This window comes from Chiloscyllium plagiosum, unplaced genomic scaffold (genome assembly GCF_037043375.1).
Source record: "Chiloscyllium plagiosum isolate Xiang-an unplaced genomic scaffold, Cpla_swu_hap1 HiC_scaffold_30, whole genome shotgun sequence".
NCBI lineage: Eukaryota > Metazoa > Chordata > Chondrichthyes > Orectolobiformes > Hemiscylliidae > Chiloscyllium > Chiloscyllium plagiosum.
Window position 1 is genome coordinate 6,816,445 of NW_028270168.1, and position 15,302 is coordinate 6,831,746.

The following is a 15,302-nucleotide window of genomic DNA, read 5'->3' on the forward strand; positions in this document are numbered from 1 at the left end:
CTGTCATTCAGAGAACCATAGCTGAGCTGAATCTCAGCTCTATTTACCCAATTGTGCTCTCTTTGTACCTTGATAACAGTGTCCAAGAGAAAAAAAGTACCATTCTCAATTGTGGGTGTTTGATTAACCCAACATCCACAGCCCTAAGGGTAGAAAGTTTGAAGTTTCCAGTTACCTCTGTGTTGAATGGTATTTTCTGATTGGCAAATGTTCATAGAATCCCTACAGTGTGGAAGCAGATTATTCCCCCCATTGAGTCCATACTGAATCGTCAAAGAGCATCCCACCCTACCTCTATAGCCCCACATTTCCCATGCCTAATTCACCTAAACTGCATATCTTTGGACTGTGGGAGGAAACAGGAGCACGTCCGGGTAACTTCCATGCTGCACTCTCTCCAAGGTCAATACATCCTTCTATAGATGTAACAGCGTTATAACTTCTATACCCTTGTACCTCAGTCCTCTAGAGGAAACCCACACAGACATGGGGAGAACATGCAAACTCCACATGGTCAGTCACCTGAGGGTGGAATTGAACCTGGGTCCCTGGCACTGTGAGGCAGCAGCATTACTCACTGAGCCACCACGCCGCCCCTAGTAATGAATGAATCAATGGATGCCGTGGTCAACACTTGCCCTTGGATTTTGAATTGTCTGCAGATAGTTTGTTGCTCCGGACATCTCTGTTACCTGAGCAGGAGTTGTCTTTCAGTTCCCTCCTTGCCACGTGAAGAAATGCCAGGTCTTGACTTGCCCTTTGCTCAGCTTTGGTTGATAACGCAGTGGGTGGAGAGATTGTGATTGTGATCCTGAACCTTTGCTTTTTAAAAGTTGTTCAATCTATAAAGGTTTATGGATTTTGAAGTGTTTGCATCCTGCTACTTGAGGCCTTGGCACAATCTCACTGACGTATGTCTTTGTTGGGGATTTAACACCAAACGAGGAGAAAGTGAGGTCTGCAGATGCTGGAGATCAAAGTTGAAACTTTATTGCTGGAACAGCACAGCAGGTCAGGCAGCATCCAGGGAACAGGAGATTCGACGTTTCGGGCACAGGCCCTTCTTCACCAAACAGAATGCAAAATCAAACCAGATGCATTCAAATGAGTTCAGCCCTGGACGAGTTGGATCAGTTTCTATTTTGGCTTCCAGCTCTGATTGCTATTGTTCATTCACAGGATGTGGGTATCACTGGCTGGGCCATCATTTATTGTCTACCCCTAATTGCCCTGGTGAAAATGGGGAAGCTGCCATCTTGAACTGCTGCAGTCCATGAGGATTAGGTATACCCACAGTGATGTTAGGAAGCAAGTTCCATGATTTTGACCCAGTGATAGTGAGGGAGTGGTGATATATTTCCAAGTCAAGATGGTGAGTGATGGTGGGAAATTGTGGATGGTGGTGTTCCCATGCATCTGATACATTTGTACTTCTAGACAGTAGAGGTTATGGATTGGAAGATGCTTCAAAGGAGCATTGGTGACATATTTCTGCAGTGCATCAAGCTGATGGTACACCCTGAGTGTGTCAGTGATTGTGGTAGTGAACGTTGAAGGTGGTGGATGACTTGCCAATAAAGCAGAATTGCTTTATCCTGGACAGTATTGAGATTCTTGAGTGTTGTTGGAGCTGCACATTTGTAGATAAGTTTAGAGTGTTCCATTATGCTCCTATAGATAGTGGTCAGGCACAAGGGAGACAGAGGTGCATGGTATAGTTCCTAGCGTCTGAATATCTGTTCCAATGTTAGCTCTTCTAACTTCGTTAAAGTTCCTGTCTAACAAGGGATCATTTCCGTGTATATTCCAGTTTTGAACAGTATTTTCGTCACAGCTGTACCTCCCTGACACATAACTAAACACTTCAAATAACTAGCCACTAGAACCCTAGAATTTGGATTGAATTGTCGATATTTGTTGAATCCTATTCCAGATTAATATTAAAATATCTTCACCATTTGATATCATGCCTTACAATGTTCATTTTCAAACTATGTCAACATAATCATGACAATGAATGCCTTCTATCATTTTCGTCATATATTAATTAAGTCAGCGTTTAGTAAAAGAAAATTGACTTAACAGTCAGGTTTTGGTGTTCAATTGATAACGTACAATTTTCTGAAGCCAATTGGCTCAGTCTAAATCTGAACAGATGTTGACTGCTAATAATTAAAAGTTTAAAAGTGTTTAAATAAAAAAAGTTGAATTCTCCACTGCTTGGATTACTGCATTATTTAATTAGAGAGGTAATTTAGTAATTTAAAACAGTTTGATCAAAAGCCTCCCTAATTAGACAATGATTCTGACTGAGGGAGCTGGAGATTGTACAGCACATTGAAAATTTGGCAATGGTTTTTTTTATATTTTTACAGCTAATGACTTAATTGTCTTTTAAGGAGAGTGTTATCACAAGGGTTGTATTTTTCCCAAGAGTTCCCCAGTCAGTTAATCAATTTCCCTTTCGCTCCTTACACAGAGCAGCAGCATATCACCATTGCTCAGTGTTACTGGGTCCCAATCTAGGAACTCCCTTCACTGGTGTCCCTGCACCATCTGGTGGTTCAAGAAGATGGCTCACCATCATCTTCGCAATGATGATTAGAGATGGGCCACAAATGTTAACCTTGCTAGCTACACGTGTCACCCAAAGGAATAAAAAAATCCTGTCAAGCCATGCCAATATTTCTACAAACCCTAAAATGGATTTTCACCACATCATAGGCACCTACAGATTTGTGAGCAAGGTTTATTATTCTGCATATTTCCAATGTTGGCAAATGTTGACTTTCAAAGTATAAAATCGTTGAGTGGGGTGGGGAGTAGCTCAAATCTTCTTGGATCTTATTCAGCTTCAGTGGAACCATTTTTCTCCCCAAATGAGTTGTGCATTGGGCAGGAACGTTTGTTTGTTATTCTTTTCCTGCTGACTACCTGCCCCTGGGAGAAAGCGAAGGTGCAGCAAGTTGAATGAGCGCCAAAACCATGATGAACATTTCTGTGATTCTTTGGGCAGACCTCCAGCCCGATGTTTAAGCTTGGCCCTGTCTTAAAACTGAGTTGTTGAAAGATTAAAGAACTTTACTGACTCTTCAAAACAGTCATTGTGGTCTGGCAGTGGTCCCAGCAAGAACAGGCACACCTTTCTCTTGAAATGCATTTTTAGAACAATTGTGTTGTTGGCAGAATTATTAACTTTGTTATAGGCAGAAATGGCAAGGCTGAGATGCCTTTAATGATTGTGATTTGAATCCAATAATAAAGAAGAAATGGAGTAAAATGCAAGTTATATTCAGCTTGATGAAAATGTTACATAGAGCTAAGGCCCCTGGCACAATTCCAAGATGATGCCATTGATTGCAACATGCTCATTTAAAATGCACAGCTCATTTAAATATCTGGGCCAACTGATCTTTGCTGGAGTTTACATTCCACATAAACCCCATCAAATTCTTAATTCCTCTTTGTGGTTTGCTCCATATCACCCAATTCTCCTCTCATCTCCTTCAATTCCACATTCTCAGCATCTCAAGATGTTCTTACAAAATTACTTGCGGTCTTTTATGAGCTATTTTATACTTACTCAAATCCGTAGTCTCACTGGCAACTAGACCAAGTTCCTCCATCCCCACTCATGTCTGAAACAACTTTTCACTGGGCTGTCACGCTCACTGTTTTGAACTCAAGCATTTAAATCAGCAGCCATTTAATTTCAAATAGGACCACACATTATGATTTTCATGCAAGGTTTACCTTCTATTGCGTGGTACTTTTTAATCACTGGAAGTGTCTTTCCTTTAAAATGTCTGTGTGGGGTTTACACATTTTCCCCATGTCTGCATGGATTTCCTCCCACAATCTAGAGATGTGCAGGTTTGGTGGATTAGCCATGCTATATTGCCCAAAGTGTTCAGGAGTGTATAGGCTAGGTGGGTTAGCCATGGGAAATGCAGGGATAGGCTAAGTTGGTGGGTCTGGGTGGAATGCTGTTTGGAGGGTTGATGTGGACTTGATGGGCCGAATAGTCTGCTTCCACACTGTACAGAATCTATGAAATTATCTTTAGTCATGTAACATTGAGGGAACATGAACTGAGTTCAGGCAACTTGTCATCGTCACTTCATCTTCAAAGTGCTGGTATTATTCAGAAAGGCCTAGTTTCTCGAAATGTTCAAAAAGGTTCAGCCCAACAATGCGTTTCAAATCTTGCTGCAAACTGGTGTTGGGAGAGGATTCCTGGACTTACTGTGGTGGGGGTAGCTGCTTTTGACATTCCATCAAAGAGTGACATGGTAACTCTAGGGTTGGGACTTCATCAGACGAGGCTGTATATTTTTGAAACAACCTGTTCAGGTGTGTTATCCTGCAGGTGCGGCTTGATCCCAGGTCTTCTGCCTGAAAGGTAGGGACACGGCTATGAGAATAAGATCAAATAGGCCGAACCTACAATGTCTGCAAACCCGTTGTTTGCACTCCATTATTATTTAATTCTGTTTTGAAAGAGCTAGTGGGTAGAAATTTGATCCACAAAGCTTTGGTGGAGCAGGGGTTTCTGGGACACTTTTTCACTGGAGAATAGGAACTTGAGGGGTGACCATACAATGGTTGATAAAATCATGTGGGGCACAAATAAGGTGAATAGCAAAGATCTTCCCCCAGGGTGGGGGAGTTCAAAACTAGAGACATATTTTTAAGGTGGAAGTGAGGACTGCAGATGCTGGAGATCAGAAGTCTAGATTTAAAGTGGTGCTGGAAAAGCACAGCAGGTCAGGCAGCATCCGATGAGCAGGAAAAATGACATTTTGGGCAAAAGCACTTCATCAGGCCAGGAATGTTGATTTTCCTGCTTTTCGGACACTGCCTGACCTGCTGTGCTTTTCCAGCACCACTCTAATCTAGACACATATTTTTATGGTCAGAGGAATAAGATTTCAAAGGGACCTAGGGGTCAACTTCTTAGCAAAGAGAGTAGTTTGTATGCGGAATGCACTGCATTAAAAGTGGAGTCGGAGGTACACAGGATAGTGAAGAAGGCATTTGGTCTGCTTTCCTTTATTGGTCAGAGCATTGAGTACAGGAGTTGAGAGGTCATGTTGTGGCTGCACAGGGCATTGGTTAGGCCACTTCTGGAATACTGTGTGCAAGTTTGGACTCCCTGCTATAGAAAGGATGTTGTGAAATTTGAAAGAGTTCAGAAAACATTGTGAAGAATGTTGGAGTGTTTGAACTATGGGTACAGGCTGAATAGGCTGGGGCTGTTTTCCCTGGAGCATTGGAGGATGAGGGGTGACCTTATAGATGTTTATAAAATCATGAGGGACATAGATAGGATAAATAGACAAAGTCTTTTCCCCAGTGTGGGGGAGACCAGAACTAGAGGGATAGGTTTAAGGTTAGTGCGGAAAGATTTAACAGAGTCCTAAGGGGCAACTTTTTCATGCAGCGGGTGATGCATGATGGAATGAGCTGCCAGAGGAAGTGGTGGAGGCTGGTACAATTGCAATTTTTAAAAGGCATCTAGATGGATTTATGAATAAGAAGGGTTTACAGGGCCAAATGCTGGCAATTGGGACTAGATTCATTTAGGATATCTGGTCGGCATGGACGAGTTGGATCGAAGGGTCTGTTTCCATGCTGTACATCTCTATGACTGCATAGCTCGAAATAGGAGATACAGGTACAGTGACAACATTTAAAAGACATTCCGATAGCAACATGAATAGGAAAGGTTTAGTGGGCTATGGGCCAAACACAGGCAAATAAGACTTTGTTTGGGAAACATGGTCAGCCAGGATGGGTTGGTCGGAAGGGTCTATTTTCACACTGTACGACTCTATGACTCAATAATCTCCTGGTCTTCTCTGACATCTTTAACCCATGGGAGTTTCTCTTTGGGCAAATATTTCACTAATTTTCTAAGTTGAATTTTTTTGCTCAGGTTTCCATTCACACTTACTTGCAAAACATCAAGAGTAAGATGTTCCATGAGCCAGTGCAGTTGGGCATTGGTTGAAAAAGTTGTGTCTTTTCTTGCTTCAAAGAATAGTCCTTGGTAACCCGGTCCCTTTATTGTAATATCAGTGGAAATGGATTTGTCACAAAGTAGAAAGCGTGTGAAATAAGTGTTTCATGTTATTTTCCCTGGAGCGTTGGAGGCTGAGGGGTGACGTTATAGAGATTTGTAAAGTCATACCCAATTCTTAAATGGCAAAAAGACATTCACAACTCACCAGAGCAATTTCAAAGCTTTATAAACATTCAAAAACTCTACAGCACAATTTGAAAACTGGGTCAGTTAGCTAGTCATCAATTGATTCATAATCTACGTATGTTTTAATTATTAAAAGCTTTTAAGAGATCCCTGATAGGTTTGTACTAATAAACCAATTAAATTTTGGAGCCTCCTCAAACAGACACAGTTAGTAAAAGAAAAATCAAAATCGATCTTTTGCGTTGTTTTGGCTGATTTTTGGGTCAACTGTATCAAGAGTTTTTGTTCTTTCGTGCTGTGACCATCTACAATGTGGAGATGATGACTAATTGCTTCTATCCCTGTTTGAAGAATAAAAGTAACTGGGAAATAGAAAGAAGTACAGGTCACCTGGGAAGAGGAAGACCATAAGACAAGGGAACAAAAGTAGGCCACTCAGTCCATCTAATCTGCTTCACCATTCCGTAAGATCATGGCTGATCCTCAACTCCACTTTCTTGCCTTATCTCATGACCTTCGATTCCCTTCCTGATTAAAAGTCTGTCCATCTCAGAGTCTTGAACATACTTCATGACCCAGTCTCTGTGGTAAAGGATTTCACAGATTCACTACCCTCTGAGTGTTCCTTATCACTTGTCTTAAATGGATATATCATCTCCCACAAGATGCTAAAATTGTTGATTTTCTCCATGGCCTGCGGCTCCTTTTTTTTAGGAAGAGGAAAAGCTTCATTAATTAAAAATGCCAGTGTTCTGGGATGTGAATAAATTGCTGTTGTGAAGTTTAAATATTGACATGGAAACCTTTCTCGTTTCTCTCCTGTTTCACCTTCCCCCGCCAGTCATTTACTCCTCCTGTAAATGAGTTCAAGATCGGAATGAAGCTGGAAGCTCAGGATCCTCGGAATGTCACCTCGACCTGCATCGCTACGGTTGTTGGAATCACAGGCGTTCGCCTACGACTGCGTCTCGATGGCAGTGACAACAAAAACGATTTCTGGCGGCTGGTGGATTCGGCTGAAATTCAACCAATTGGAAACTGTGAAAAGAATGCGGGAATGCTTCAGCCACCTCTAGGTGAGAAGCACTGGGGAGGAGGAAGCTTCTGGGAGGTTTTCCCAGAGCGACGGTCCTTGGCAGCTCAAGGCACATTTCGCTCAGGGAGCTGTCAAAGTTCCCTTCACAAGGGGTCCCTGCAAATACTGACCCAATACAAGAACCTGCTGTAAGTGTTTCCTATATTCTGCCTCCCTCCTTTCTTGAAGAGAGGGGTTATATTTGCTACATTCCTGTCTGGGAACCAGAAAGAGACTTGACAGTCGTTGGTTCCATCAGTTTGCTTAGTACCATTTCCCTAGTAATTGTAATTTCATTGTATTCCTCTCTCCCTTCCATCTTCTGACTTACAGCTATTACTGGGATGTTTTTGTATTCTCCATAGTGAAGACAAAAGCAAAATATTTGTTCATTTCATTCACCTGTACCTTACTTTCTCCAATTAACTTTCTATTCTCACTTGAACACCGAGATTACAGCAGTTCAAGAAGGCAGCTCACTACCACCTTCTCAAGGGCAACTAGGGACAGGCAATAAATACTGGCCTAACCACTGACACCCATGAACCATGGGTGAATTTTAAAAACTCCCAGCGACCCCAGCAGACATTGGGATTTAAACCCCTGGATTGCCAGGAAAATGCTATCATTTGGAGGGGAGCTCCCTGTAACTGGCTGGTATTTGGGATCGGGCTGTCTCTCTGTTATTGGGATATATTCTGTTTGTCAGACAGCCCAAAAAGAAATCTGGGAAAAGGTCTGAAACAACTTTATAAATGTTGTCAGTTCCTGTGACTCTGGGGAGTGATGAATGGGTGAGTAGACATTCTTGGTGTTCAAACCTGGGGAAAGATGCTTTTGCACATGAAGAGTTGGGATTAAGTTCTTCCACCGCAGGAATCTTCCATAGCCATTGTTTTTGTGAAATGTTCAGTTGCCTTGTATATAACTATGCACATAGAGAGGCCTTTCCTTTCTTTAAATGCTAGTGATGGTGCTGCATCAATCAGTGTGACACCCAACTGTGTAAATGATACTTTGTACAATGGAAGCCAGTTCCAGTTGAGTTTATGCTGAGTGCAAATAGAATAATTATGAGGAGGACTAATGCTGGATCAGATGTCATCATTCGGATATAACACTATACCACTTTAAAAATATTCAATAGGATTAAGCAGGTTCATGTCGAGGTTATATCAGGCCATGGGTAGGTTCAGTGTTGTGGAAGGGATCTTCCTACAGATTGTGACTGATACCTTCCACATCCAAGAATACAACGATATCCTGGTGACTGACTATTTCACCAAATTTCCTTTTGAGATAAAGCTGTCCCTAGTAACATGATCAGATACATTATGATGTGGCAGGAGCAGGTGGGACTTGAAATTAGACCTTCTGGCTCAAGGTTGGGGACATTACTGGAGTGCCTTAAGAACCCCCCTCGTCCAGGTTATAGATATTTTCTAATCAACCTGTTCAGAGATGTTATATATATCTACGGGGCAGATGGGACTTGAGCCAGGCCTCCTGGTTTAGTGATTAGGGACTAGTTTGGGTTATATGCTTCCTTAGATTCCTAGTGTATTACACAAGCTGAATGGCTGACTGACTAGTCATCACCCTGCATGATGGATGGTTGTTTTGCTTAACTGCTGATGGGCCAGGTGGAGTGTATGACTGAATACCTCCTGTACTGGCTTATTCTGGTGTCATCAAGCTGTCTTAAAAGTATAGCACCTTTCTGTTTAATAGTGCAACTCCTCCCCACACAGTCTCATTTATTCCTTTGAAGAATAAGAAACTTGTTCTGGTGAATGTATATCACTACACAGTTTGGTACATTTTCTTTATACATTACAATAACATGTTGACAGAAATACAACATGACTAGATCTGGTCTTCATACAATTATCTCCACTGTGCGGTATAGCTTCTCTCTGTAGTGTGCTGTATGTTGTTATGGATAGATGCGTATCATGTGGATTAGATTTGTGGTTGTAGTCTGATTTGATATTTTCAGTATCTGAGTCATCATCCTGCAGGATGGATGGCTGATTATGTACAATGCAGATGTGTCGTCTGTTTCATCCTAGGATTTCACAGTGGTTTGTGACAATGTCGGAGCTGGCTGAACACAATGTCGTAGTGTCTTTCCAGGAGCCTGTGTATTTGTACAAAAAACCCACATGTTGCTGCTTTGACCTGCTTCAAGTTGGATAATTGTCTGCATGCTTGTTGATTTTTCCCTTGTACCTTCTTTCCAACATTACGTCATGTACATTTGGCTGGTTGGGAAGAGTGTGTGATGGAAGAACTGGGTAGTCCTGTCTCTCAAACTAAGAACTGCTGGTGAGGGGAAACCATTGCCTGGAGAGGTCGCTCCTGGATTTAACACAGCCAGCCAAAAATCTTGGCAAGTACCTTTGTATTTAATGATTTGAATTTTGCCTCATACACATTGCACTCTGCGAACGCAATAGACATACAACATGATCAGATCTGGTCCTCATACAATTTTATCTCTACTCTGTGGTGTAGCTTCTCTCTGCATGTGGTGTGCTATCTGGGTATCCAGTTCAATCCAGCACAAGAGCAAGAGATAGTGAGGAGCAGAAATAATATGTCAAATATCACCCTTCCTGGACATCTCTTGGAATGGTATGCAAGTGAACTACAGCCCATTGTTGGATATGATATCTTGAGGAACATCAAATGTTCTGAATGTGACAGTCAATGTGTTATCCACAGTGATATATTCATTACCTCCTGGATTGTGACAATACACAGATGTGTGCAGGTTGATAGACAATTCATGGAAAGTCTGGCTGTAAGATGGCTAATGCCAGTGCATTGGATGTCAGACCCTATTTGTAACAGGGAGAAAGTGAGGACTGCAGATGCTGGAGATCAGAGCTGAAAAATGTGTTGCTGGAAAAGCGCAGCAGGTCAGGCAGCATCCAAGGAGCAGGAGAATCGACGTTTCGGGCATAAGCCCTTCTTCAGGAGTGAGGAGGGTGTGCCAAGCAGGCCAAGATAAAAGGTAGGGAGGAGGGACTTGGGGGAGGGGCATTGGGAATGCGATAGGTGGAAGGAGGTTAAGGTGAGGGTGATAGGCCGGAGAGGGGTGGGGGGGGCGGAGCGGTCAGGAAGAAGATTGCAGGTCAAGAAGGCGGTGCTGAGTCCGAGGGTTGGGACTGAGATAAGGTTGGGGGACGGGAAATGAGAAAGCTGGAGAAATCTGCATTCATCCCTTGTAGTTGGAGGGTTCCTAGGCGGAAGATGAGGTGCTCTTCCTCCAGCCGTCGTGTTGCCATGGTCTGGCGATGGAGGAGGCCAAGGACCTGCATGTCCTTGGCGAGTGGGAAGGGGAGTTACGGGGCTGTTGAGTTGGTTGGTGCGGATGTCCCAGAGGTGTTCTCTGAAACGTTCCGCAAGTAGGCAGCCTGTCTCCCCAAAGTAGAGGAGGCCACATCGGGTGCAGCGGATGCAGTAAATGATGTGTGTGGAGGTGCAGCTGAATTTGTGATGGATATGGAAGGATCCCTTGGGGCCTTGGAGGGAAGTGAGGGGGGAGGTGTGAGCGCAAGGCTTGCATTTCTTGCAGTTGCAGGGGAAGGTGCCAGGAGTGGAGGTTGGGTTGGTGGGGGGTGTGGACCTGATGAGGGAGCCGCGGAGGAAGTGGTCTTTCTGGAACGCTGATAAGGGAGGGGAGGGAAATATATCCTTGGTGGTGGGGTCTGTTTGGAAGTGGCGGAAATGACGAAGGATGATATGATGTATCTGGAGCTTGGTGGAGTGGTAGGTGAGGACCAGTGGGGTTCTGGCCTGGCCGATTGGAGGGACAGGGTTCAAAGGCGGAGGAGCGGGAAGTGGAGGAGATGTGGTGGAGAGCATCATCAACCACGTCTGAGGGGAAATTGCGGTCTTTGAAGAAGGAGGACATCTGGGTTTTTCGGTATTGGAATTGGTCCTCCTGGGAGCAGATGCGGCGGAGGCGAAGCAATTGGGAATATGGGATGGCGTTTTTACCGGGTGCAGGGTGGGAGGAGGTGTAATCTAGGTAGCAATGGGAGTTTGTCGCTCTCCACCGCATCTCCTCCACACAGACCCCACCACCAAGGATATAACTGTGCATGCCTTTTGTGATTTATCACTTAGCTGGACGTAAAGGCTTCAGCATTTCAGATTCTGGCATGTCAAGTTGCTTACATACTCTGTCTGAAATGCAATGTTGCAGTTACCTCCTGAACATCATTGACATGTTTATGTTCCATGGATAGGAGTTTGGATTGGTCTTTAATGTTGTTCCTTAGTTGGCTGTTCACATTCAGCTGTAGAGCATAGCATGACACATTGGGTTTCCCTGAGCTCTTGGACAACTTGCACATTTTGCTCAATGTTTTTCATGTAGAACGTAGCTTGCATGGACCCACTGTTTGGATGGATGAAGCAAGCAACATCTCATACAATACTGACCCTGTTCACTGTGGTGAGAGTTTCTGGAGAGTCAGCTGCTGATATTCTGCTTCAATTACTTCAAACTTGCATTGGTCAAATGATGCATCAGTGGCCTTTCCTATGGGTTTGTTGAAATGCGCTTTTCTGAAGGAATTGACAGGTGTGGAATCAAGGACTGGTTCCACCAGTCTTTCGGCTAAGTTAACCTCTTTGACTCTATAAAAGACGTTTAGTTTAAGTATGTGAGTAAGGGACGTTTGGAGGGATATGGGCCAAGCACAGGCAGGTGGGACTAGTTTAGGTTTGGGATTATGGTCATCATGGACTGGTTGGACTGAAGAGCCTGTCACTCTATGAAATCACATTCTGTATCTTGGCTTTGACATCAGCCCGCAATTGGTCAATATTTTCATTTGGATGTTGGTGATATGACATTAACTCAAGCCTATAAGTTCTGAAGTTGACTTGAACCTTAAACTGATTCTCTAAAAATTGGAATATTTTATCAGAATCTCTCAAAATAATTTTATTCTTAGTGACCATTTGATCTATGAAGTGAAGGTCTGTTGTTCTATCAGTAACTGGATTTCTGACAGAATGTTACTGGATAGCCAGTCCACATTCACATCTTTCCTTTTCATCCTGACTGTGCTGCTTTATGGTCAGATTAAAAATCTACATTGCAATGCAGTTCTTTTCCCTCTGTGTTTTTCTTGGCTTCTGTTCTCATTATTCTTGTTTTGATTTAAAGGGCTTCTGCTTTTATGTAGCATGATTGTGCCTATAGTGCTGAAAACATGCTTTATTTTATTTTCATGCCATTTTTGAGAAACAAGGTGGCAGAAGCAACTAATGTAAGAACAGTTTAGTTGTGTTTTTATCTGTATTTTTCTCTAGGATCACTTTCTTAGAGATTTGAGCTGTCCTTCAGCATATTTGGAACTGTTTCTTTTAAAGCAAATCAGCCATAGCTTCCTGTTTCATTTTTGAGGAGAGGGTTTACTGTCAAATATGTCTTGCTTAAGAACATTCATAGCCTTCAGTCTCTGTTGTTAAATATGAACCATAGATCTGAATTTGGGCATGTTATGGGTGACCGCTCTTACCTTCTTTCAGAATTCAGTGTCAATTTGCTAACCAGCTTCTAGTAACCATTTGGTGCCATCATGATGTTCTTGTGGTTTTCTGTATGTGAAAGCATACAACATATACCACAGAAAATTAGGATTGTACTGAGATGGATATATGGAAGTTTATGAACAGCTAACTGTGTGCACTGACACATCATCACAGATTTGCGTATGCAGTTTGGGCTATATGCTTAGTTAGATTAGTATGACATTACGTGCATAGTTGACTCTAACTAGCAGACTGATGGAGTGCTTGCTGGCACTCTTGTTTGGCAGGACCTCTTGATGCCACCCTGGGCACCTTTGATCCACAGGATTGGGTCTGTTGAACTCTTGCCAATGCATGAGTGGATCAAGATATAATGGGGCCTTCCCAGCAAAGGGTGACATGGGTTCTTGCTGGCTCTCCAGCTTGGGAGCAATACCCCATTAATCTTCACGAGATTCCACACAATGTCCTCCCACCATCAGAGATAAGCAGAGAAGGCTGGAACCCAGATTTGACTGAGGTGTTTCATATCACTAGGGATTCAGATCGGGTAACTGAAAGTAAATTGTGCTTTTTATGCTCAAGTTCCAAAATAGCAAGCAGTAACATAAAAACTTTTTACATGAGGCTGAAAAGCTTGCGGAACAAACTTGTGGGCATGCTTCTTTCAGAAGGCTGGGTCCTTTGATTTTTAATGTCTAATTGGCTGTTGGTATTACTGTAAATTTTGGAAGTAGTTTAATGCTCCCAGAACACATTGCACATAGCTGCAGTTAATGAGTATTTTAAATGAGTACATTTGCTCAGGCAGTGATTGATTTGCTCTGTGTCTCAATGTGCTTGCTTATTGGCTTTAAGTGGTAATATAAGTTCCCTGCTTGGCACTTCAGGCTTTATTAAGGGACTAATACTGCATTAAACTTGTATGTTTTGGAGCTCAGTATTTTAAGCTGCTGTGATTCCATAATTTCCTTCTGTATTTATTCTTGGGGGGTTATGGGTGTCCCCAACAATGCTTGCATTTATTGTGCATCCCTAATTACCCTGCTCACTTGAGCACTGCAAGGACAATTATTGTCATGTGCTAATTTATCCAGAAGCAAGCCATTACAGATGCTGAAAATGCAGTATGTACTCAGCAGATCTTCCAGTATCTATGGAGAGAGGTATGGAGCCATACAGGATCCCATACTCATATACACTCTGCAATTACAGGGACACATTCTTCAAAGGCCTGTGGAAGAACAGATGTTTCATTTTACAATGTCCCGCTGCAGATTCTCTCCCTTCAACTGCCAAAACCACCTCCCCATTGTGCAGCTACTCCATGTCCCATATTCTGGACTGAGCCTCAGAGCTGCACCATCAGCTGGAGACTCATTAGACATGCACTTTAGTTGAAATGCAAGGAATAAAAGCAATAAGCAAGTGTCTGATACCTGTAGTCATTTGGAGTTTGCAGATTTTAATGCACTTGTTGCTGTTGCTAACAGCCTCAGTTGTCCCTTCCTGTCATTTTCCACTATCTCTGAACGTCTGCTGATCGTCTGAAAGAAGGGATTTTTCAGGTATCTCATGGCGGCTATGAGTCAAGGCAAGATGCACACAAGCCCACCTAAATGCTCTTGGAACTAAAAGTTTTAATGTAACTGCTCGACTCACCATGTCGCTAGCCTCTCTCAGTTATTACATCCTCTAATTGTGAGTGTCAAAGATCATTGGCTGATGTTCATATTATAAGATAATGTTTGAAGGAGTGTGAAGTGGGGGGGTCAGTCTGTAACACTGTTTTCATAAGACTAGGAATGAACATACTGTGTAAAATAGTAGTAACAAACTATATAATAGTTTGTAGAAACTCTATGGCATCCATAATTTTTAACAGTAATTTTGTCTCCCCTACCTAGCCTTGTTTACCATGCTCAATTAACCCTCTCCAACCAGAAGTAATCAGCAGTAAAGACTCATAGGGAACTTCAGAACACTGGCCATCCAATGCACATTTCTACCCACCTTAATGAAAATCTACAAATTTGTTTACTATTTGGAGTCTATGAGTCTAAAGCTACAGGAGTCGTGTATATCCAGTATTGAGCAACACTGACACCATTTCCCCATCATCAGTTAAAGGTCTCCACAAACTCAAAAAATTAACAGAGCCAGTTTAAAGAAAATAAGATCTTCTATAAAATGGTGAGCTTGCTATTTTCTTTATTTTTTTAAACAGTCTGACAATTTTGTTGTCACTTTTATTGATTATGATGCTCAAATCATTTAGTTTTACTCTGGCAGCCTTATAGATACATTACTGGTCTTCTTCTGAGAGGTTTTGGTGTCTTCATTGTACATTGTTTCCCTCAGATGCAAAGTTTGACTTTTGTCATTTTCTCGGTAAAGAGGCAATCCAACCTTGTACTACAACGATGCTTCTGTAGCAATTGTAAAAAAGTTGGAGTTAAA

At 42.5% G+C, this 15,302-nt stretch overlaps 1 protein-coding gene across 7 annotated transcripts in view; it reads left to right on the plus strand.

Moving 5' to 3' along the window:
• The window catches only part of LOC122563483 (polycomb protein SCMH1-like), a 204,065-nt gene that overhangs the window by 83,093 nt on the left and 105,670 nt on the right, over positions 1-15,302 (plus strand). For 5 of the 7 annotated variants that reach the window (XM_087976703.1, XM_087976702.1, XM_043717253.2 and 2 more), the window contains one exon: positions 7,053-7,287. The exons of the other annotated variants lie outside the window; for them this stretch is intronic. In XM_087976703.1, the coding sequence (XP_087832829.1) occupies positions 7,089-7,287 (199 nt within the window). In that variant the 5' untranslated portion in view covers positions 7,053-7,088. The remainder of the gene's footprint in view (positions 1-7,052; positions 7,288-15,302) is intronic. 7 annotated transcript variants of the gene reach the window in all.